This window comes from Carettochelys insculpta, chromosome 13 (genome assembly GCF_033958435.1).
Source record: "Carettochelys insculpta isolate YL-2023 chromosome 13, ASM3395843v1, whole genome shotgun sequence".
NCBI lineage: Eukaryota > Metazoa > Chordata > Testudines > Carettochelyidae > Carettochelys > Carettochelys insculpta.
The window spans coordinates 45247449-45270196 of NC_134149.1; the positions used below are offsets into that span (position 1 = coordinate 45247449).

The following is a 22748-nucleotide window of genomic DNA, read 5'->3' on the forward strand; positions in this document are numbered from 1 at the left end:
CCAATGTCGCTATCCACACCAGGGTGTTTCAGGAGGGAACTGATCGCAGCCACCAGCAATGCGTGTGGCAGAGGTTGTGTACCTTTGCCAGAGGGAAGGGACGTAGGGAGCACAATGGGCTACAGTATGTTATATTAATAACTTCCTTCTAAACGTACGAGGTGCTGGTCTCAGCTTTGGTATGCACCCAGGGAAGACAGTCTCTACAGCGTGGCTGCCTTCAGCTCAACTGCTTCCAGCAAGCAGAGCTGCACAAAGAAATGTCACCAGGGCACAGTGTGTGGAAAGTGGATGGCTTAGGGAATTAGCAATAGGATACACACAAACTCTACAGCCACCTGCTGCTCCAGAGCCAACCCACACAGGGATTACCAAGAGTTGCTAACTTCCTGGGACTAGCTGGTAGACAGTGGGAGGTGGGAGGAAGAGAAGTATCACAGTTCTGCTGATAATTGGACATGCCAACAAACCCCCACCCTCACAATTGACACTAAACTAGGTCTTTGTGGCTGGTGGGCTTGAAAGGGAGAATAACAGCTGGATGGACTCCGCAGGCCAGACTTCTCTCCTGTCACTTACAGAGGTTCTTCAAGGAGTCTGATAAAAATGACTGGGTGGAAAGAAACTTGCACTGTGATTGCCCATGCTACAGCTGTACTCTTGCCAATGCAGTTCGGTCCCCTGGACTGTCAATCCCAGCCGTAGCTTGCTATAGCTTGGTGAGCAATGAAGACCAAGACAGACTGGGTTCAGCACTGGCTTGGCTATCTGTGATTAAAACCCAACACAGCAATGTATGGGGACGATATGGCATTGCCTGTTCAGATATGCACAGCACAGTGCAGAGACCTCAGTCCCCAGGGCTTTCAGGCCAGCATCTTTCATCAGCTCTAAATTCACTCAAAACAAGAACATGGCAGATGCATCAGTGTCCCTTTGTTACATGAAGAAAGGTCAGAAGAATGGAGCCTCCTGACTGGAGTGCAGCTGAGAAGGGAGGGTGGGTTTGTGCTGGAGGACGAGAAAGCCAATCTCTCTAGTTTCTTAAGTGTACGCTGAACAGAAACAAAAATGTTATCAGTAGGGATCACACAGACACAGGGGAGGACTGGAGTCATTCACACCTTCTCCTGGCTAGTCATGGGTGAATCACAGTATGGTCTGTGGTTTTGAAAAATCGGAAGAGCTCCCAAAGTTTGGTCTCCTTTTCAAGAGCTTTCCTTGACCTTTGGAAAATGAGTTATGGAACAGTCTCCTAACCTTTACATAGCAGCGTCCCAAACTCAGCAAACTACCACCTCCACCCACCCTCCTCCTGAACAGCCACAGCACTCAACCCTCCCTGATTCCGTCTCTCTCCCCATTCAGCCTGTACTGTGTCCATACAGACACCCCTTCCTTTCCAGAAAAAGCAAATGCGCCCTTGCCCTGATTCTTGGTCCTTCTCAAATCCCCATGAGTTAAAGCTGAAATTGGCCCATGAGGCTCATTTACTGCAGGTCACTGATATGAACCACCTTTTACTGCCCACAGAGCTCTGCAACTCCTGTCCACAGCAATCCCTTGGCCACAGTCCAGCTCCAGCCAGTAATACCCAAACCCAATCGTCACCTAAAGGCTGTTCAATAGGCCTAGATCCTCTGTGCAACAATCGCTTATTCTGTCATCACAGGCATGTTATTTATTAATAACTATCTCATATTCACATGCATTCCGGCCCTTGAAGTACTGATTTTGTGAATGAATTTGAAAAAATGCTCTTCTCGCTATTTTGGTTGCAGACCCCAACCTACCTACTTCCTCCGAGGGAAGTGGACTGGACTACAGTGATGGGAAAAGCCCTCACACGCCTGCACGTGTTTAAATGTAGATGTAGCCCTAGTCTGTGGGGACTATGCATGGGAACAGCCTGGATACTAGGACGGCTGTATAACATGCCAACCTATTCGTGGGCCACCCTGAAGAAGACTCTCTGGAAAAATGAACCATAAAACCAACAATGCTTTGATGACATTTTCACCCACTAGACAGATGACCCAAACTCCCTCCGATTTCCACAACTCGGCCACTGTCCACGCAACCATCCATCCACCCACCTGACTAGCTTTAGAGCACACCCACACTAGTGTCAACTTCCAGGGCACCACAATCAGCTGTGTGATGGGGTCCCCATGCACTGCACCCCATCCGCAGGCAGGAGTGACTCTCACTCAGCAGGTAGAACAGGAAGTTTATTAGGCGACAGCAGCCCAGTTTCTTACAGAAGAGTCAGTGCAGCAGTCAGAGACAGTCATTCCAACTTGTCCTGGGGAGAGGAGCCCAAGGGGTGCCCTTCTGGGGTGTAGCTTCCCCCCTTGCCAGGCTGGCTGCCTTCCAGCTCCCTCTCCCCTCCAGCTTCCAACTGCCGCCCCAGAATCAAACCCAGCTCGGCTCCTCCCTCCTCTTTGTTCAGGGCAGAGGTGTTACGTGCCAGCCTAGGTTATAGCCCCAGGGTCATGCTTAGCCGCTGAGAGCTGCTCTGCTTGTCTCACACACATCCAGCCTGAGTCTCACACATGCACTCCCCCAACTCCCATCACAAGCTGCAAGAACAGAACCCTGCAGATGACTAATACATAATTATGCCACATACAGGTACAAAGAGTGAAACTGCTATTCACTGTGATATGCTATGAATGACATCTGCTAAAATTACCCAGTGAACAAATATTTACTGCTTTTGTAAATCAGACTCTGTTTGATGAGAATTGGCTAAATTTTTGTTCCTCATGTCCTTAAGTGAATGTACCATATTAACCGCTAGAGCAATTTGAATAAACATGCCGTGAAATATTCATCTGAATTCAGAAAATGCTTCTGCAAGTTCTAGAATATGTATTAGTAATGTTTTCCACACGTCATATCGTTCAGGTGCTGCACTTTTTATCTTCAGAAGGTTCACATTTAAAATCAAGGTGAAGGTACCTGTCATCTTATCTGAATCTGACTCACTAATTAGAAGGCTCTTCCAGGAAGACAAAATAAATTAGCAATTCCAGATGCTCTTTTGAACCAGAGGTAGCCAGTGATTGGCGAGAACCCATATAAGTTTCTGGTTTGATGGAGATACTGTGTAAGTGCCTATGTTTCCAGAGCACTGTGCTTGTCCAGATTTCTTCGACATCTCTACCCTGTGTAAGACTGACGCGTACCACTGGAGCTGAGTACTCAGCTTTGCTGGTGTCATCCTCAAACTTCTGCTCTCTGGCTGCCTTTATCTACAATATTTTAAAGATATGTCACTCAACACCCCCACCCCACCCAAACCCCCCAAATCACATGTTGGCCTCTGTTCTACACAATAGCTACTACTAACAATTACATTTTTTGGACTCTTGAGTCATTCAACATGCAGACACAATAGGCAATTATACATATGCCATACCACCCAGGAGCAGGATAAGACTGCATAGTCTAGAACAAAAGCATTCAAACACAAGCACTATTATTTTTAGAGAGGCAAGTTCAAAGTGCGCATGGTTTAAGACCCCAGTAGCAAAACTTCCTTTTTATTTATTTCTATCATATCACTGTGCTGGAACAGGCCTGCTTCTATAGAGAAGAGAAAGGAAGTTGCCACCAAGATGGAGGGAGCTGGAATAGTTTTGCACAACTTCTCTGGCTGCGGAAAGGTTAAAGAGCAAGCCTGGAGCCTAGCTGTTTGCCAGAGAGGGAAAGGCCGCCAACGAGCAGGGGCTTCTCTCTCCAGCAGGGGTCACCAATGAGAAGAATACAAGGAAATGCTCTGGTTTACAGAATTCATTGTCTCAGGAGGTCACGCAATCAAACCCATGACCACATTGTAAATGACAGATAATTTGACTCTACGATCACTGTTTTAGGTCTGAAAAGCAGCCAGAGCCAAGGGACCTTTTAGCTCATTTAATGCTCTCCAGGACAATGCAAGATTTTTCCATTTAGCACATTTGACCTCACAACTATTTTACGTTAATATTTTCAGTGTGTTCTATCTGAATAATTTTTAATTTAGGTTTAAGTGCCAGTCTGAGGTACAAGTAGAAACAGCTCTGATGGCCTCTTCCTACTCAGTTGGATACACACACACATCTCCTAGAGCTGGAAGGGACCTCGGGAGGTCATCCAGTCCAGTCCCCCGCCCTCTCGGCAGGACCAAGCACCATCCCTGACATCTATTTGCCCCAATCCCTAAATGGCCCCCTCAAGGATTGAACTCACAACCAGATCGTTTTTGGAATCTTAAAATCTCGTAGTATTTTGACATGAGATACCCAGAAGTGACCCAGGACTGGAATAACATGGGGAGGGGGTTATCGGATACTGTATACATCAGAACAGAGGTGTACTGACAGAGCTGGTCTGGGGAACTTCCACAATGACTGCCCACCATGGGTCTTCAACTAGTAACTGGTTTAACTCCTGACTTTCACGTGCACTAGCCTGATACATAAACGCACGCAGCAGTACTGTCCTACAGTTAATCACTGTTAGGAAAAACCAGGCCCTGGACTTCCTCGTTAGCCAGGGAGGCTGATTTAGAGGTTTGCGCCAGACACCTGTGAAGGTGCAGAATTAGACTCTTTAGAACTAAATGTTCTAATTCCAGCACAGGTGGCTCAGTCTTTAATCCGTCCAAGACAGAAACATTCAATAGAGCTTGCATTTGATATGCTTTGCAAACAACCTTATTCTTCCCCCTTAACCACATCCCTCTCTGTATGGACACCATAGAGCTCATGGTACTTGGTCTACGAGTGTACATTTGTCCACATGTGCTTGGTTAAAATTACACACCCAGCTGAACTGGGTGCTCGTCCCCCTGCACCTACAGGAAGATGACATGGCTCTTCAGTACTGCTATATACATACTCGCTATAGGGAGATGGGCTCTTACAAGATGAACTCACCAGTTAAGATATCTGCTCTCTTTAAAGTGACACCATAAAGGGGCCAAACCTTAAGTCGTAAGAAGAATGTTACTGAAATACTGTACAGGCTTTACTTTTTGAAATCCCCTGACCAAACAGATAGAAAAGGGGTCTCACGTCTCACAGATCTGGTAATACTTCTCATCTTGAATGCCGTCCTGGAGAGGTACGTTGACACTGTAATATCGCCCCTTCCCCAGGCCAACATCAGACACGTCACCTGTTCCTGAGTAACAAAACACAAACCCAAACTATCAGTCAGCTAAGGGGAAAATGAGCTCAGTAACATCAGCTGAACAGACATGGGGTGCCCTACATAGGAGGAGGAGAAGTGACGCACAGCATGCCTTTGGAGAAGTTTGCAGTCTGCTTCCCATCGGGGAATTTCTTGAGCTACCTTGTACAAGCAGCAGCCACAATGGGGAAAGACACGTCTCATATTTCAGACTCTACAAACAACAGCCCTGCAGAGTTCACATATTGCAACACATCAGCAACAGTGGGAGAGGAAGCGTGTGAGCCCAGATCTTCACAGGTTGCTGCAACTGACAATGAAAGGGGTAGTGGAAGAATCTGATGTGAAATGAAAACAGTTAAAATGATGCTGTTAAAGTTTTGGATAAGAGCCACTGACTTATTCACATGCTAAGGCACTACGTTTCCTAAGGTTTATAATAAATCTTAGGGACGTCAGACAATTAAAAAATTAACTGTGAGTCATTGAACAGTGATAGATTACCATTTATTTCACTATTTTTGGATGGGTTCTACATTTTCAAATATATTGATTTACACTACAGAGAATACAAACTGTACAGTGCTCATTTTATATTTATTTTTATTACAAATATTCACATTTATTTGCAAAATATAGCAATTTTCAATTCACCTAATACAAGTGCTGTAGTGCAATCTTTATCAGGAAAGTTGAACTTGAATATGTAGAATTGTATCAAAAGGTTACATTACAAATAAAATAATGTAAAATTTAGAGCCTAGAAAGTCCACTCTGTCCTATTTCCTGTTCAGCCAATCGTCCAAACAAATAAGTTTGGTTACATTTGCAGGCGATAATGCTGCCCGCTTCTTCTTCACAATGTCACCTGAAAGTAGAACAGCTGTTTGCATGCACTTGCATTAGGTGAACTGAAAAATGCTGTATTTTGCAAATTAATTCAAATAGTAGTAATAAAAATAAATAATGGGACGGCTCAGTGGTTTGAGCATTGGTCTTCTTAGCCCAGAGTCGTGCGTTCAATCCTTTCATGGGCCTCAGGCAGGTTAGATCAAAAAAAAAAAATCTACTAGGGATGGTGTTAGGTCCTCCTATGAGTGCAGGAGACTGGACTTAATGACCTCTCAAGGTTCCTTCCCACTCTATGAGACGTGTATATCTTCATGTTTACGTGTTTTTTTTAAACAGCACTGTTGCAGTCCACATCACGAGATATTTACACGCCAGAAGCACTAAAAGATTCACATGTCCCTACAACCACCATTCCAAAGAACATGCTTTCATGCTGACAATAAGTTCCTCTAGATAACAATCTAAAGCAGTGTGGACCAACACATGCTCATTTTCATCACCTGAGTCAGATGCCACCAGCTGAAGGTTGATTTTCTTTTTTGGTGGTTCGTGTTCTGTAGTTTCCACACTGGAGTGCTGCTCTTTGAAGACTTGTGTTACGTAACAAAAAGAACCTACATGTGTAAGTTGCATGATAAAGAGTTTGCACTACAGCTTTTGTCTGAAATGAAAAGTACTATTTCTTCTGTTTGCAATTTTTACAGTGCAAATATTTGTAATAGAAATTATAATATAAAGTGAGAAGTATACACTTTCTAGTCTGTGCTGTAATGTGGAAACCAATATATTCAAAAATGTAGAAAACATCCAAAAATATTGAATACATTTTAATTGGTATTCTTTTGTTTAACAGTGCGATTAAAACTGCAGTTAATGGCGATTAACTTTTTTTTTGTTAATCATGTGAGTGAACTGTGATTAACGGGCGACTCTAATTAATATTACTCTGGGTAACAGAAAGAAGGTGCTGTGGTTAAGGCACTGGATTAGGACTTGAGAGATGTGGGTTTGATTCCCACCTCTGTCACAGACTCCCTTGGGCAAGCTGCTCAGTCTCTTCACACTGGGGATATTATTTCCTCTCTCACCACCACCGTCTGGCTTGCCTAGCAAAACTGTTCTCTTTCGGGAGGGATTATCTCTCATCATAGGCATGTCTTGGGTGCACTTGGGCTCTTGCTCAGCAGTGGTCTCTAGCCAGTCTCCCATCCACGTGCACGCACCTCTGACCCAAATGTGGTGCTTTCCATAGGCAATGGCTGGCTCATGTGGCTACAGACAAAGTTTGAATGCTGCTTTCACTGGAGCTGCTAACTTGCATGCTTTGCAGTGAGGACATAGGCCATCTGAATGCTGACATGGAGCCTGATCCACAACAAAGTGACACTCAGGGCTTCAGATTTTTACTTTCAACCAACAAAAATCAATAACAAGCCAAACACAACTTGTATTTAAGGGCTTGTCTACGCACAGCAGTAAGGAAGACTGCACAGGTGTGATTTCTGAACTATACTGCCATGTTGCACAGCAATTAGTGAGTGTTGCCATTGCTGGTGTGCACAAATGTTCCCTAGCGCACTTCAATGAATGAGGTAGGGTCTAACACAGGCTTGGCATGGGAGCAGGCAATGGGGAAAGACTGGCAGATGAGAGTTTCTGGAGCCTTTGTGCACTGCAGGAAAAGGCTGTGGCAATGCGAAGCAGAGGAAAGACATACACTACACCTGTTTATGTAATCTACATGTGATATAGACATTTTTATGCACACGCCACATCATTTTGCTTGTGAAGTACCCCACAATTTTTGGACATTTATGTGGAACTCAAACATTGCTAAAACAAACCATGAAAAGTGAAATTATTAATCCCTGAAAAGTTGAAGCACTAGCCCTACAGTTTACATCAGCTGAGAATCTGGCCTGTGGTTTGAAGGCCTACAGGTATTCCAAGAGCTGTGCAGGCATCCAAGTGCTACTGACACACATGCAGTGAAGATACAGACTCACAGGATATGTGCTATTTGGGCTCAGTCCCGCAAGGTGCTGAGCCCTCTGGCCCTGATCCCCAACAAAGTACTTAAGCACGTGCTTCACTTTAAGCATATAAGTAGTCCCAATGAAATCAATGGGCTTAATAAAATGTTCAAAATTAAGCACATTCTTAAGTGTTTTGCTGCCTCAGGATCAAAGGGCTCAGCACCTGGCAGGACAGAGGGTTACACAGAATGTATAAACAGGATATGGTGAAGATAAAATTTGTATTAAAAGGTTTCCTTGTATCACTGAAAATCAAGTCCTAGAACTAAACTGGAATGGATGTAGATATAGACAGATCCACTGATCATTTAGTCTCTTTACAGTCCACTTAGCTCAGCCAGCGAAAACTAGACTTGCCAGTTTCACATACACTTGCTGCACAGCACTGTTGTGTTTGGGTTGCCAATATCGCAGGGGACGTCTGAATTACATTTACATTCAGTTACAAAAGCTGACATGAATTGAGGCTTTTAAGATTCATTTAACACTACAACTAAAAGCTGATTAAATGTTCCCTTTAAACAAAGAAGTTACTTTTGAAACTTTACCTCCTCTGTTCACACTGTATCATATGAAAAAGTAGAAAACTCCCATAAGAGTTGCTCCCGTAAATCTAACCAAATCATAGCTGAAAGCAGGTAAGGGGGTTGCTTGTTAGAGTCCTGCAAAGCTTCCACTAGTGCCTGTCGGGCCCTCCCTGGTCGATGACAGGCTAACTCATACAGTACGTCTATACTTACAGTGGTGGGGCTTAGAGAAGAAGATTAGAGTGCCCTACAAACCTGAACACCATGGTAGATACTCTCCTTGGTCTGTGTACAGCCCAAGCAGTGCCTCATATGTTTAGACTGCCATTTTTACCAATGTAGTGTCCCCTGCTGTCTCCTCGTTGCCAGAGCCTTTCACTGCGCCATGCAGCATCTATATTCGATGCACTGCAGTAAGAGCAGACATAGCTCTAGAGATTCCAACGTTAGAGCCTCCCAGCCTCCCTCCCCTGAAAGAGGCACAAGTGAGGATGCCTTGCATCTCATCACATTGTTCCCCCCATCCCAAAGATACTCAGAGGCTGAAGAAGCAGACTACCAAGTGCATAAGCTGTTATATTGTTCTCTGGATAGAGAGAGGATGCAGACGCAGACAGGTGGTGGGAGTGTGTGAAGGGGAAAGAACTTAACCCAAATGCAGAAATTCTGCTGATTAGTGAAGCCATAGTAAGTTTGCTTGCCTGGAAAAAATCCTGGTGAAAACTTATGTAGAGACACAGTCATGACTTTGGAGGTGAAACTGAAGGCATCTTCCACACCTATCAGAGAGAGTTCTGGCGTCACTCATATGAACTACACATTACAAAGAAAACATGAGCATACATCAAATTAGTAGTAAGGGGAGAGAATCAGCAAAAGGCAGACATGACACAGTAAACCCATCCTCAACAAATGGAGACATCAGTTCAAATGTGATGTGGGTCATAAGTGAAATGAGTTTCACTGGTCTCAACCTAATCATTGGTGAATGCATCTTCACATCACACACCACTGCAAAAGTCAGAAGTGCTAGTACTGTCTTCTCACACACAAAGAGCAGAGGGCAGCTCAGAATTAGGGTGCCCCAGGACTGACTTATCCCTCATTAGAACCAGAGTGACTCCCTTTTAGCAGCACTCTAGTTCAACAAGCCTCTTTTTAATATACACAGACAACGGGAAAGAAGTTACAGACGACTTAACACAAACCAAATGGGGGGGAAAATGACTAAAATGAAACACACCATAAAAGTTAGGAGAGCAGGAAACATTAACTAGTGTTGAAATAATGGCCCCAGTGCAGAGGGCGGCTTCAGCCAAGGCCCAGTCCAACTTTAGTTTTACAGAATCATTTAGTACCAACTGCTGCAACATCACACGGCTCCTGATGACAGTGAGCAAGCAAGCTCCATGCCTGGCCAGGACGTAGTCCTGCACTGTGTGTGGAAGCTGAGTGGCAGCGTGGAACCCTTTTTGCTGGAGACCCTTGGTGGAGAGGCTTAACAGAATTAGAGCTTTTTAACACAGGGCTTGCTGCTTTTCATAGGTTACTGCTGCTCGGAACATTGCCCCAGCGCCTTGTGTTTTAGCAATACAGAGCTGGCACCCGCCTGTCACTTTGAAGTTAAAGCACTGCAGGTAACCTCTATTGCAGGAACCACTCAGTGATCCTGGCTCCCACAAAGCTCCCCTGAAGCACTGCCCTGCCCGGACTGCTTAGCAGCCCACGTTGCAGCATTACCATCCCCGTGATGCAAGTCCAGATCGATATAGAGGATGCGCTCAAATTTCTGACGCAGATGCAGAATGCCCAGGACAGCATCGTTTAAGTAGCAAAACCCAGAAGCTTCATCTCTGCAAGGAAACAGTCAGGAAGTTACATGTCCCTACCCCGAGAAGTGACAGCCCCAAACTCTGCATCTGCACCCTCCTCAACCCCCTTCCAGCATCTCAGCCTCCATCTTATGTGAAATGAAAGGAGGAACCAGAAGCTATTTGCGGTGTGGCTGTCACCTAGCCCCATTGGTCAGGAGCAGCAAGCTAAGAGCCAGCCACGACACACCTGGAGTGCCTAATCAAGGACATGGGATTCTGGAAACCTGGGCTCCACCTCCAAATTAAATGTTCAATAAGAGAAAAAAAGCAGCCCAGAAGCACTGTAAAGACTAACAAAATAATTTACTAGGTGATGAGCTTTTGTGGGACAGAGCCACTTCTTCAGATCACAGCCAGACCAGAACAGACTGGTCTGGCTATGGTCTGAAGAAGTGGGTCTGTCCCACGAAAGCTCATCACCTAATAAATTATTTTGCTAGTCTTTAAAGTGCTACTGGGCTGCTTGTTTGTTTTGACAGTATATAGACTAGCACGGCTTTCTCTCCGTTACCGTTAAATAAGAGGTTGCGGGTCTTATCCTAATCCACATGGAAAGAGCCATCATGGCCTCTGGTGGTTTGACAGATTGCTCAGCTGGCCCAGGGCAGAACAACAGAGGGCAATACAGAGCAGCTGAACACACACATTCATCTGGCATTAGCCTCCTGAAACTCTACACAACTAGGTGAACGTGGTGCTACCGTAAGAGGGCACCTGACAGCCCTGCACCTAAAGCTCCCCTGCCTGCAGCACACTCCTGAGACACTGCAGCACTAGCTTTCCCCTGCCAGTGCACCTCGGCCCTGCTTTGCAGGGACACATCTTACACTGCCCCCACTGTGAGGCCTCCAAGCCCAAGCTAATCTTTGTCGGCAGTCTCAGCTGATGGCTAAAAGTGACCTATTTGGCACTCAGGACTCCTGCCGCACGAAACTCCCCCACGAACTAGACACCCAAGAGATAAAGTCAAAGCACTCAGCACTGGCATGACTTTAAGGGGAGCAGTCAGGCCAGGGCTATCCTGGGCTGGATCCCACTCGCATACCCATCAGACACTCAGTTTCCAGTTTGTTTTGATGGATGAAATCCAGCTTCCAGCCCGCACATGTGAGAAGCATGCACCCCGATGTGTTAGAATGTAGCTCGGGGAGGAAGGGTGAAGCTTTAAACCCCCTGCTCGGCCAGAAAATTCAGCAGTAAGGCTGTCATTGGGGTGAGTGGGATTAAGCTGCTGGTAGGAATGGTTTCCTCCCTCCCCCATGGGAAGGAGAGCCCATGAAATTAATGTGAAACATGCTTTCCCTGCTCATGTGTATCTGCCACATCATTAAATAAATTGAGGCAATGCAAGTTGCTGGAGGGCAATAGCTGTCCCCAGCTAGGGCAGGGGACTTTTGCTTTCCCAGCACCGCCTCCGCAGTAAAGTCCCGTTTTCCCTATGCCAGGAATTCTTTATATGTTCCCGGCTGATTTAAGGAGACAGCAGAATTCTGGCTCAGAGAGGCTGTGGAAACAATCTAATACTGAAGGCACCTGAGCGCACCTTGTGAGTTTTTTCTGGGTACGTCTTCACTAAGGGCAAGAGAGACTCTGCCGCGGTCGATCTTCCGGAGTTTGATTTAGTGCACCTAGTAGGGACACGCTAAATGGAACTCACAGGGCACCTGCCTCGGTGCTGGTACTCCTGCCCCTCCTGCACTTAGTCTTATTCCCGTACTCGTTCGGAATAAGGGAAGTTGCTGGGAGCAGCACAGAAGCCCGAATTAAGGTGTGTTGACTTGAGCTATGTAATTAACGCAGCTGGGACTGCATGCCTTAATTCAACCTTCTCTGCAGTGTAGCCCTGCCCTCTGAGGCAGCACAGCATAACGGAGACAGTCCCACAGAGCAGAAGTATGTTCTGTTTCCAGTTCTGCCACTGACAGACTGTCAAGTATCAGAGGGGTAGCCGAGTTAGACTGTGTGACACAGGGAAGTCACTTAACCGCTCTGTGTGTGAATTTCTCCCCCAGGAAGGTGGAGGTAGCAATACTCATGCCTCTATAAAGCCCAATGACGGAAAAGAAGAGAGACCAGTAACATAATACCTAACAGCAGTAAGCTTCGTGGCCACAAGCCTCACTATCTGGCACCTGATACTCATGCCGCTGCGTTGAAGAGCAGGGCAGCTGCACTCTCTCCAGCCCTCCAACTTCTGGGACACTGTCCATGTGACCAATGGCTGGCTGCAACATGAGTGCCCATATTGCAGGAGGTTTTGGAGTTTGTTCAGTACTAACAGAACAAAGGATGCTGGTGCCTTTCTCATAGGATGCAAACCTATGAAAAGTAAATCTGTGAAGAAAATCCGTTTGCACCTTCAGAGCCCAGTCACAGAAGCTGACTTGAAACCAGGCCCACCTGGAGTCAGCCATGAGACAGACCGAGACAATTTCTTCTCAGCTGGAGAGCCTGAGCCTCAACAGCTACACAACCAGCGCAAGACCGTTGAGTGGGGCTGGAGCACGGCAGTGTAGACATCCCCACTGCAGCTCAAGCTACAGCACCTCCTCACTTCCTTTATCAGACTTGTCCAAGTTCTCAGCTCTCGCTGCTAGAAATGGTTCTGGACACTCAGCCTGTGGTTCTCTCTGCTCATTGTCCCTGCCCTGCTGCTGAAGCACAGGACTGGGCAGGAGGTGGGAACAATATCTGGGGAGTAGTATTGTAGCTTCTTAACACACACTGCTACAAACGGGCACTGGCCCTGTCCAGAGAAACTCTAGCTCCACTGGTGGAGCAATGCTGGAGGCTGGTGCTCCTAAAGCATCCACGGAACGTTTTTTATTTTTACTCCCAAACAGACTCTCCTCTCCCTTTGAAATGCCTGCCATGTAAGACAATGGCATCCGCTTAACCTCACCTGGGCTGTGCAGTAATAAAGGTGCTGAGCCAGAATGCTAACAGAGCTGCAAGTAGGCTGTCCCGCCCAGTACGGGCAGTATTTTCGCATACTAACCTTCTACCACAAGAGACAGATCAGGTCACAGGTGCCACGGCTACTTGGACTGGTCTCTCCTAAACCATGGCTCTCCTTACAGAACTCACTTTTCACAGTCTGACTGAGAGTCATCTTCAGGACCAGGAGAGCAGAGGATGCTGCACCTGAGCACTTTGCCAACGAGCAAAACAAGGTAGCAGGGGTCACTGCCGCGCACGATTAGTCTGAACTTGAAAGGCCACAAAGGTAGGTTTGAAGAGGTGAACTGGCAGGGCCGTGCAGGGAATCCACAGCATCCACCTGCCCTGGCTCTTGGCCATCCTTATTAGAATCAATTTATTCACTTTAAAAATAACAAATCTCCCTCTCCTCAAAGAGAGCAGAGCTGGAACCAAAGCCAGGGCAGGTCTCCAACAGTGACACCACTTTCATGAAGTGAGTTACTGTCCTCAGTTACATTGGCTCAAGTTTGCATTAGATGCTGACGGAAAGGAACACTGTTGTTCTCTGTACCATGACTGCAGCTTCTACACCATGTTGGAGTGCTGGTGTAAAGCAGCAAACGGAATTGTAACCACTGCAGGGTCTACAATAGGACACTGGAATAGAAGGGCCTGCAGGATCAGAGAGTCCAGTACTCAGCTATCACAGGTAATCCCATTCATAAAGTCTAACTTTTCCAGATGACCGAGGGAGATGACACTTGAATTAAGATGCTGGCTGAGACCAGGATCTCCTCTATACTGGCACTCCCACTGCTGCTACCACTAGTGGTGCTGACCAAGGCAAAGCTAATGCAGACAAGAGTGGTGAGAGAACCATCTTGAGGAAACTGCTGAGGGGACAAGAATTACTGGCTTTTATGGTTGTGATCCCAGGGTGACTGATACACAAAACAAACATACCATCTAAGGAGAGCAAATATGGATCTTTCTGGCAAGTGCTTCCCATTGCTTGAGCTTTACAAGAGTGGTCAAAGGGCAGAGTGCAACAGTTTATACTGAAGGTTGAACTGTCAGGCCAGACGGAGGTTATTAGCAGAGGATCCTCACGCACTGGTCTTGGGACCAATCTTGTTTAACACATCCATTAACGACCTCAGCACAAAAGGTGGGAGAGTGCCAATACAATCTCTAGGTGGCACAAAGTTCAGAGGTATCGCTAATACACCGGAGGACCACATCAAAAATACAAGAAAATCTGGATGACCTTGAAACGGCAATAACAGAAATGAGATGAAATTTAACAGTTCAAAGTACTAGGTCAAGCCCTTCAGGATTCAACAATTTATCTATGTATTTATTTGCTGTAAGCTGGGGGTGTATCTGTTGGAAGTGAGAGAGCAGGAGGAAGACTTAGGTGTATTTCTCCACCACAGGATCACTCTGATCTGCCACGAAAAAGGCTAGTCCCATAAGAGGAAGCAATCGAGTCAGGTAGTGAGACATCAGTCAACATGATATATAACCTATCTGAGAAAATTTGGGACACTGAAGAGATCCCACAAGACTGGAAACATGGCTACCTTATCAAGCTTCCAAAGAAAGGCAACCTGAAAGAGTGCAAGCTCTGGCAGGGCATCACGCTACTGTCTATTCCAGGAAACGTGTGCAACGGGATTCTCTTGGGGAGAATGAAGACAGAAATCAGTGGACAGCTCAGGGAAGAACAGGCCGGTTTCTGAAGTGAGAGATCCTGTACTGAGCAAATAGCAACTCCCAGAGTGATCACAGAAGAGTGGCTCCAGTGGAACTCCCCCTGTACATAACCTTCACAGACTTTGAAAAAGCCTTTGAGAACACTGATAGAGACACTTTGTGGAAACTGCTGCAACCCCAGGGGATCCCATCCAACATGATTAACTTGGTTCATTCAGTGTGTGAACCCTCGACATGCCAAGTCGTTCACAATGGTGTCTTGCCAGAATCCTTCAGCACACTGTCGGGAATGCGACAAGGGTGCCTACTGTCACCTTTCCTGTTCTGGATCACAATGGACCAGATTATGAGCAGGACAACGGATGGCCGTCAATGGGGCATTCAGTGCACACTTTTCCAAACAGCTAGAGGACATTGATTTTGCTGACGGTGTCGCCTTCCTTTCACAGCAAGATGAAAGCATGAAAGAAAAGGTTACAACATTAGACAAATCTGCCTCGATGACCGGACTGAGCATTAACAAGGGAAAGACCAAGATAATGAGGATCAACCAGTCCAACACCACCACCATCACGCTGGGAGGGGATGACCTGGAAGATGTGGAAGAGTTCACCTACTTGGGGAGTATTATGGGCAGAGATGGAGGAACAGATAAGGGTATGAGTGGAAGAACAGGGAAAGCAACAGCTGCATTCAAGACTCTCCGTCCCATATGGAGTTCACAGATAATACTTGTGAAGACGAAACAGCAGATCTTCAACACAAATGTGAACAGAGTGTGCTCTTGTGTATCAGATGTGATACCTGGCATAGTAAAAAGTCTTCAAATCACAAGCTACAGACACTGATCAACAGATGCCTGAAGTACATCCTTCATATCAAATGGCAAGACTTCATCACAAATGAGACCCTTGGAAGAGAGCAGGACAAGAACCAACTGACACTGAAATCAAGAGAAGACAGTGGAACTGGCTAGGCCACACTCTCAGAAAACCATCATCCAGCACAGTCCATTAAGCCATCACATGGAACCTGCAAGGAAAACACAAAAGAGGAAGACCTCGGACAATGTGGAGAAAGTCTTCTGAGACTGAAGGATAACAACTGTGGTATTCCTGGAGCCAGCTAGAAGTTTCATTCCAAGACAGAGTAAAGTGGAGGAGACTTGTAGATGACATGCTCCATGCAGAGTATAAGTGTTAAGTAGTAGTAGTAGTAGTATTAGGATTCACCAGGTAAAGTAGAAACAGGGCAATTTTAATACCATTAACAATGCACTGGTTAACAAGGCACTTCATCTGATGAAGCGGGTCTTTGCCCATGAAAGCTTATGCTCCAATAAATCTGCTAGTCTATAAGGTGCAACAGGACTTCTCATTGTTTTTGAGGACACAGACTAACACGTCTACCCCTCTGACACAAGGCACTGGTGAGACTTCATGTGGAATGTTGGCTGCAGTTCTGGTTTCCCGTGTTTAAGAAAGATTAATTCAAATGGGAACGGGTGCAGAGAAGGACAGCTAGGATGATTTGAGGAATGGAGAACCCCTCTAAGAAGAGGAGACGATAGGAGCTTGGCTTGTTAGCCAAACCAAACAAAAGCTAAGGGGAGATAAGACTGCTCTTTCTAAACACAGCAGAGGGACAAACGCTAGGGAAAACAAGGAGTCATCTAAGGTAAAGGCCAGTGTTGAGACAGGAACAAATGGGTATAAACTGGCCATCACTACGTTAAAACTTGAAGTTGGATGAAGGTGTATCACCATCAAAGAAGTATATCACCATCTGTAATAGCCTTCCAAGAGGAGCAGTGGGGACAAAGCTAACTTGTTTCCAGACTCATACAGAAGAGATGCAAGGCTCATCTGGAGGCGATGGTATGATGAGATTGCCTATAATGGCATCTGGTACATCCAGGATAGCTGCTGGCAAATATCTTCAACGGATGGAGATGAGACACTAGATGAGGAGCGGCTCAGAATTACCATGGTAAATTCTATCCCAGATGTCTGATTGGTGGGTCTTGTCCACATGCTCTGAGTATAAGCAATCACCACGTTTGGGGTCAGGAAGGAACTTTCCCTTCAGGTCAGACTGGCAGGCAACCATTAGGATTTTCACCTTCCTGAGCAGCTTGAAGCCTGTGGTCATCTCATGGTCTGAACTAATATAAATGGCGGATTCTCTGCAACTTGAAGACTTTTAAATCGAGGTTTGAAGACTTGGGTAACAGCCAGTGTTATGGGCCTATTACTGGAGTGGGTGGGTTCTAAGGTTGCAACATGCAGGAGGTCAGACTAGGTGATCACAATAGTCCCTTCTGGCCTTTAGGTCTACAAGTGGCAAGGAGGTCTTCTGCATCCCATCCACGCCAAAAGACAAGACAGCAACATCAGCGGTTTTGAATTTGCGGATCTTTGTAAATAGAGCAGATGACAAATTTAAAATACTAGCAAAGGGAAAGTAGAACCACCTAGTGCACAAGTGCATCTTCCAGCAAGGAGAATTAACGTCTTCAAAGATGCCTCATTTGGGACAATTTATCTCCTAGCTCGTGCTAGATGAAAGCTTTGGGAATGGTACCAGAGGTGGAAGATCGGCATTTGATCAATAAAAGGCACCAACTCTTAGCCCCGAGCCATCCTAGACTATTTGGCACTTTAAGCCCTGAGCCCATGAAGACTGTGATTTCTATTCCTATGTTTATGCCCTCAGGGAACAATTAAGCCAACATCGTTCTCCCCCTCCACAAGCAAATACTTTTGACAAAGAGGCACTTATTCTGGATACACACTTACTTAGCTCAGGGAGCTAAGCTCAAGATAATAGTGTGGGCACACCCCCACCACCCACATGGCTGCAGAAAAAGCAGCAAGTTGAAGAAAGCTATGATGAAAAGTGTAGTCAGTCACATTCAGTGCTGAGCAGCAGCTCTCTGCCTCTGAGATACAAAGGACTATTATCAGATAACTGCATGTCCTGAGACAGCGTGTGGCCAGCAGATAAACCCTCTCTCCTCCTTCTGTTTGGCAGCATGCTTGCAGTTTGCTTGAATATTGCCCATTCCTTTCAATGGGTCAAGGTCAAATCTGTGACTAAGACCCATGCTAAAATATGTGGGACTATCATAAAATGCATCTCACAGTCTTACAGGAATGCTAATTATTTCTGAGGACATGGATAACTGGGGAAGAAGCAAAAATCAGCACCAAAAATAGAGCACCAATCGCCAAAGGAAAAAGCAGAATGACCCTAGCAATAACCATCTGAAGGTCTAGCCACAATCCCCAAGAGAAGTCACCAAATGCACCTGAGATATTTGGATTTGGTAAGCCGTTTGAGGCAGTCTCTCACTATAGCTTAACAAAAAAAAAAAAGGCAAATTGATTTTCCCTTGGACCACTGCAATCCCTGTGCCTCGTGTAATGGATAATTGAGCTTTTATTGTAACGTGGTTTGTGCATATAATTTTCTATTAATGAAATGAGCCTTTTTGTGAGCTTCTGTTGTCCAGAAGGGAGCTGAGCAGTACAAGACGCATGTTCTGGAGACAGGACTGGAAATTTTGCCGGTCTGCTGTGTAATAATTCAGAAGGGGCTAGCTAGAAGCACTTACATAATTCATCTGGGAGAGCTTCTCCATGTTAGGTGTGTGTGCACGATCGGAGCAGGAGTCATTTATTTGCACAGCAAAGCAGTGTAAAAGACACCCCAACAGGAGAGCTGAGGGAACAGCTGTACCACAGCCCCATTGGTACTCTGCACCCCATTAGAATTTAATCCCATTGATTTGCAAGAAGTGAGCTGGATTCTGCTCTCCCACAGCTCTGTGGGCTTTGAGGGGCTACTACAAGTACAAAGCAGCCAGCCCTAATTTTGCTCCTTAACCTCAGCAACTGAGTCTGCATAATTGCCAGGCCCCGCTCTTTGGTGTTAAATCCCTATCTTTAAAAACACAAAGTCTCTTCGGAGCTTCCAGCCTGATTTCCTCCCTTCACCACAAGTGCGAGGAGTGGAGGCAGGGGAAGTTAACTAATAAACCTGAGCTTTGTTGTCAGAATGATCACGCCCCAGCCACACACTGAAAAGTCATAGCCTAGCCAGCCGGATCTCCTTTTCCAGCACCTATTTGATTACTAGAAAGTCAAATCCTGGTATTTCTTTCCCCCTTCTCTCCTCCACACCCTGCACCACAGTTTAAGTTGCCTGTCACATGCACAGCTCCCATCAGATCTGGCTCAACGACTTTTACAGAAAAGGGTGGCTATAGTTTTATAGCAGCACTATTTCCTCTGTTAAAACAGGGGGATGGTAAAAAACCTGGAACCATTTAACTATTGAATTTCATCACTCATTCCCTACATCCTCTTCCGAGTTCATTCCACCTCTCTTCTAGTGCTAACAGGACCTCGTCAACTTTCAAAAGCCACACTGCCTAAAATTATGTGACTTCTTTTCATTATAACCAGCACCTCAAAGGGCAACAAAGGAAAGTTCAGAAAAAACTGTGTTCCCCTTCCCAGCTTGTTTACTTTTGTGCATTTGACCAGGCCAGGTGGGTAGCTCACTGCCCTGTTTCCTGTGAGCTCCAGTTCCTCTGTTCACATGGATCTTTCACACAGCATGGGAGAGAAACATTTTAAGCCACCCACTGGAAGAGCGCCCCTGAGAACCCATTACAACTGGCAGAGGAACACATACTACTATAACGCCATTTTGAAATTGACTAGATGTCACAGTGAGCCTGAAAAAGCCACACAGATCAATTTATCTGCCATAAGGACGGGCCCATAGCCGTGGCCTGGATTATGACGCAAGACACAGAAAGCAAGTCAGTAGGTTGTGGACCTAATTAAAGTTTTAAAGGAACAATTTGAATTTTTGGAGTTGACTTTAAAAAAAATCCTAGTTTCTGACGAACCACCCATGGAACAGCAGTCCTGAGCTTTCCCTTTTCACATTTCCTCTGCCTCTTTCCACTCCCGATTCCCCCTGTGCTCCCAGCCTCCTGCCCACTGCTTGCTCGTCTCCATCCACTCCCCAGAGACCTCTCTTCCTGCTCCTCTCCACCTGCCTCCCCAAAGCTTGCTCCTTTCTGCTGGCTCCTGCCTTAAGAGTGAGCAGCAAGGAGCAGGAGCTGAGAGAAGGACCAGCAAGGGCCTATGGTGAAGAGGCAGAGGAAGGACAGGAGGAGGTGGAGCACGGGCAGGGAAGCGGGCAAGGTTTGGGTGCTGGGGACCCCTCCCACTTGTGAGGAACTTCAGGTGGGATCCCAGAGGTGGTGCATGTCCAAAATGCTCTGCGTCCAGCATTTCTTGCCCCGTTTGGGGAAACCTAGCTGCCCCACCACTCTCTTACCCACCACCCAGGGTTTTGGTGTTACTTGTCACTACAGTGGCATCCCAGCTACAGGACTGTTTGCACCTCTGTCCCTGTTCTGCACTCTGCCTCTTCCAATGTTCAGCCTCCCGCCCTGATATGCTGGGGTCGGAATCCTGCAATTCTCCCATGCTTTGACTGGGATGGGGTACATGACCCCATCTATACTTCTACCTTATCACTCAGCCTGCAGGCCCAACTGGAAGGGAGCTAGAGAACCCATCTACTCCTGCTCCCTGTGCAGAGGCAGAACAAATAAACCTGGACTACCAGTGACAGGTGTTTGTCTAACCTGATGTTAAAAGCCTCCAATGGTGGGCAATCCACAACCGCCTGTGGAGTCTATCCCAGAGATTAATTACCCTTAAAGTTCAAAAGCTTTTCCTTATATCTAACCTAAATCTCCTTTAGTTACGTCTTGTCCCATCTCTTGTGCATACAGAGATCATTTGATCACCATCCTCTTTATAACGGCCCTTCACAAATTTGAAGACTTATCAGGTTCCCCTTTAGTCTCCTTTTCTCCACATAAACATGGCCACATTTTTAAACCCTTCCTCATAGGTCAAACTTTCTAAGCCTTTTGCCACTTCATCTGCTCTCCGCTGGATTCTCTCTACCACCACCACAAACCTCCCGTTGGAAGAGGGTGGTTAGACATCAGTGAGGGTAGTTCACAAAGCAGGACCAATGAGCCTATGGTAACAGACTGCCAAGAGTGGTGCTGAATGTGTCCAGGGCCAGGGGATGGTGTTATTGCTCAGGCAGTTCACTTGAGAGTGAAGGAACAGGAAGGGTTTTGTCTGTGTTCAACACAGCCCTGTAACCATTCTGCTGATGGACACAAACTTTGGGTGCTTCTGATACTGACCACAAAGAACACACACCATAAGGCCAGTTTTTTAAATGCATGTTGTGGGCAGGACTGATAGGGCCTTTGGGGAAATGCACATTTACCAGCGTGACGGAGGGGTTCTTACTTCAGCTTTATCGGACACACTCAGCACACTATCTCACAGATCAACGACTGACGAAGGCTCCCCCAGGATCCTTCCAAGCTTGCTGGATTGAAGGCTTTTCTCTGAGCAACGCTAATGCCAAAAGACATCATTGTACCATTGTCCCGTGAGCATTGAGCGCTCTTTAGAACTCCCCAAGACATGTCAGTGAGATGTTAGGAGACTGATTGCAAAGTCCCAACGACTGACTTTTCTGTTCAATATATCAGAGAAAAGAAGAAGATCTCTGCTGACTCAAAACTAAAAGCAGTCAAGTAGCCCTTTAAAGACTAGCAAAATAATTTATTAGGTGAGCTTTCGTGGGACAGACCCACTTCTCCAGACCAGAGCCACACCAGAACAGACTCAATATTTAAGGCACAGAGAACCAAAAACAGTAAGCAAGGAGGACAAATCAGAAAAAAATGATCAAGGTGAGCAAATCAGAGAGGGGAGGGGTGGGGGGGAGGTCAAGAATTAGATTGAGCCAAGTATGCAGACGAGCCCCTATAGTGACTCAGAAAATTCCCATCCCGGTTCAAACCACATCTTAATGTGCTGCATTTGAATATAAAAGCCACTCGGCTGCTTCCCTTTGAAGAGTGGTGGGAAATTTTTTTTTCAGTAACACACATACTCTTAAGTCATTAACAGAATGGCCCATTCCATTAAAATGGTGACTAACTGCTGACTCACTGCAGGCTACATTTCCAGCTAGTGCCAGACGTTATGGATAAGCTATTAACTCTTGAGGACAGATATTTATAGAAATACTGATACAACCAGCAAGCGGAGACAGCATATGTAACTAACCTGATTGCAGAAATGAGGGAATGAGGGCAGGGGACTGGACTTGATGACCTTGTTAGGTCCTTTCCAGGCCTAGTGTTCTATGATTCTAACTCCACTGAAGGGCTAGAAAACAGAGTTCTCCCTCGTGGTACCTTAGCTACAGCTGGAGAGTATATTTTAAAATCAGTAAGATTGAAACATGCAGTTTTTAACGTACAACGTTTGTTCCCACAAGACCATGAAGTGACTCAGCACATCGGAAATATACTGTTTTCTAATTCTAAGCATCACTAATAAGGCAGATCCTAGACAGTGCGTAAAAACAGCACAAAAGCAGCGCAAGGAGTTGTTAAAAATGTATTAATCTTGAGCAGAATGAGACTGTTCTGCTCAACTAATCTAAATGTCAACCGCTTGGTGGAAACAAAATCAAAATCCAAATCCAAATCCAGATTTAGACAGTTCTAATGC

The 22748-nt window shown here is 45.9% G+C and overlaps 1 protein-coding gene across 4 annotated transcripts in view; it reads right to left on the bottom strand.

The window, feature by feature from the left end:
- The window catches only part of HDAC8 (histone deacetylase 8), a 67697-nt gene that overhangs the window by 37819 nt on the left and 7130 nt on the right, over positions 1-22748 (bottom strand). For 3 of the 4 annotated variants that reach the window (XM_075007620.1, XM_075007619.1, XM_075007621.1), the window contains 3 exons: positions 10337-10449; positions 9298-9375; positions 5064-5172 (listed from right to left, as the gene is read on the bottom strand). The exons of the other annotated variant lie outside the window; for it this stretch is intronic. In XM_075007620.1, coding sequence (XP_074863721.1) covers positions 5064-5172; positions 9298-9375; positions 10337-10449 — 300 coding nt within the window. The remainder of the gene's footprint in view (positions 1-5063; positions 5173-9297; positions 9376-10336; positions 10450-22748) is intronic. 4 annotated transcript variants of the gene reach the window in all.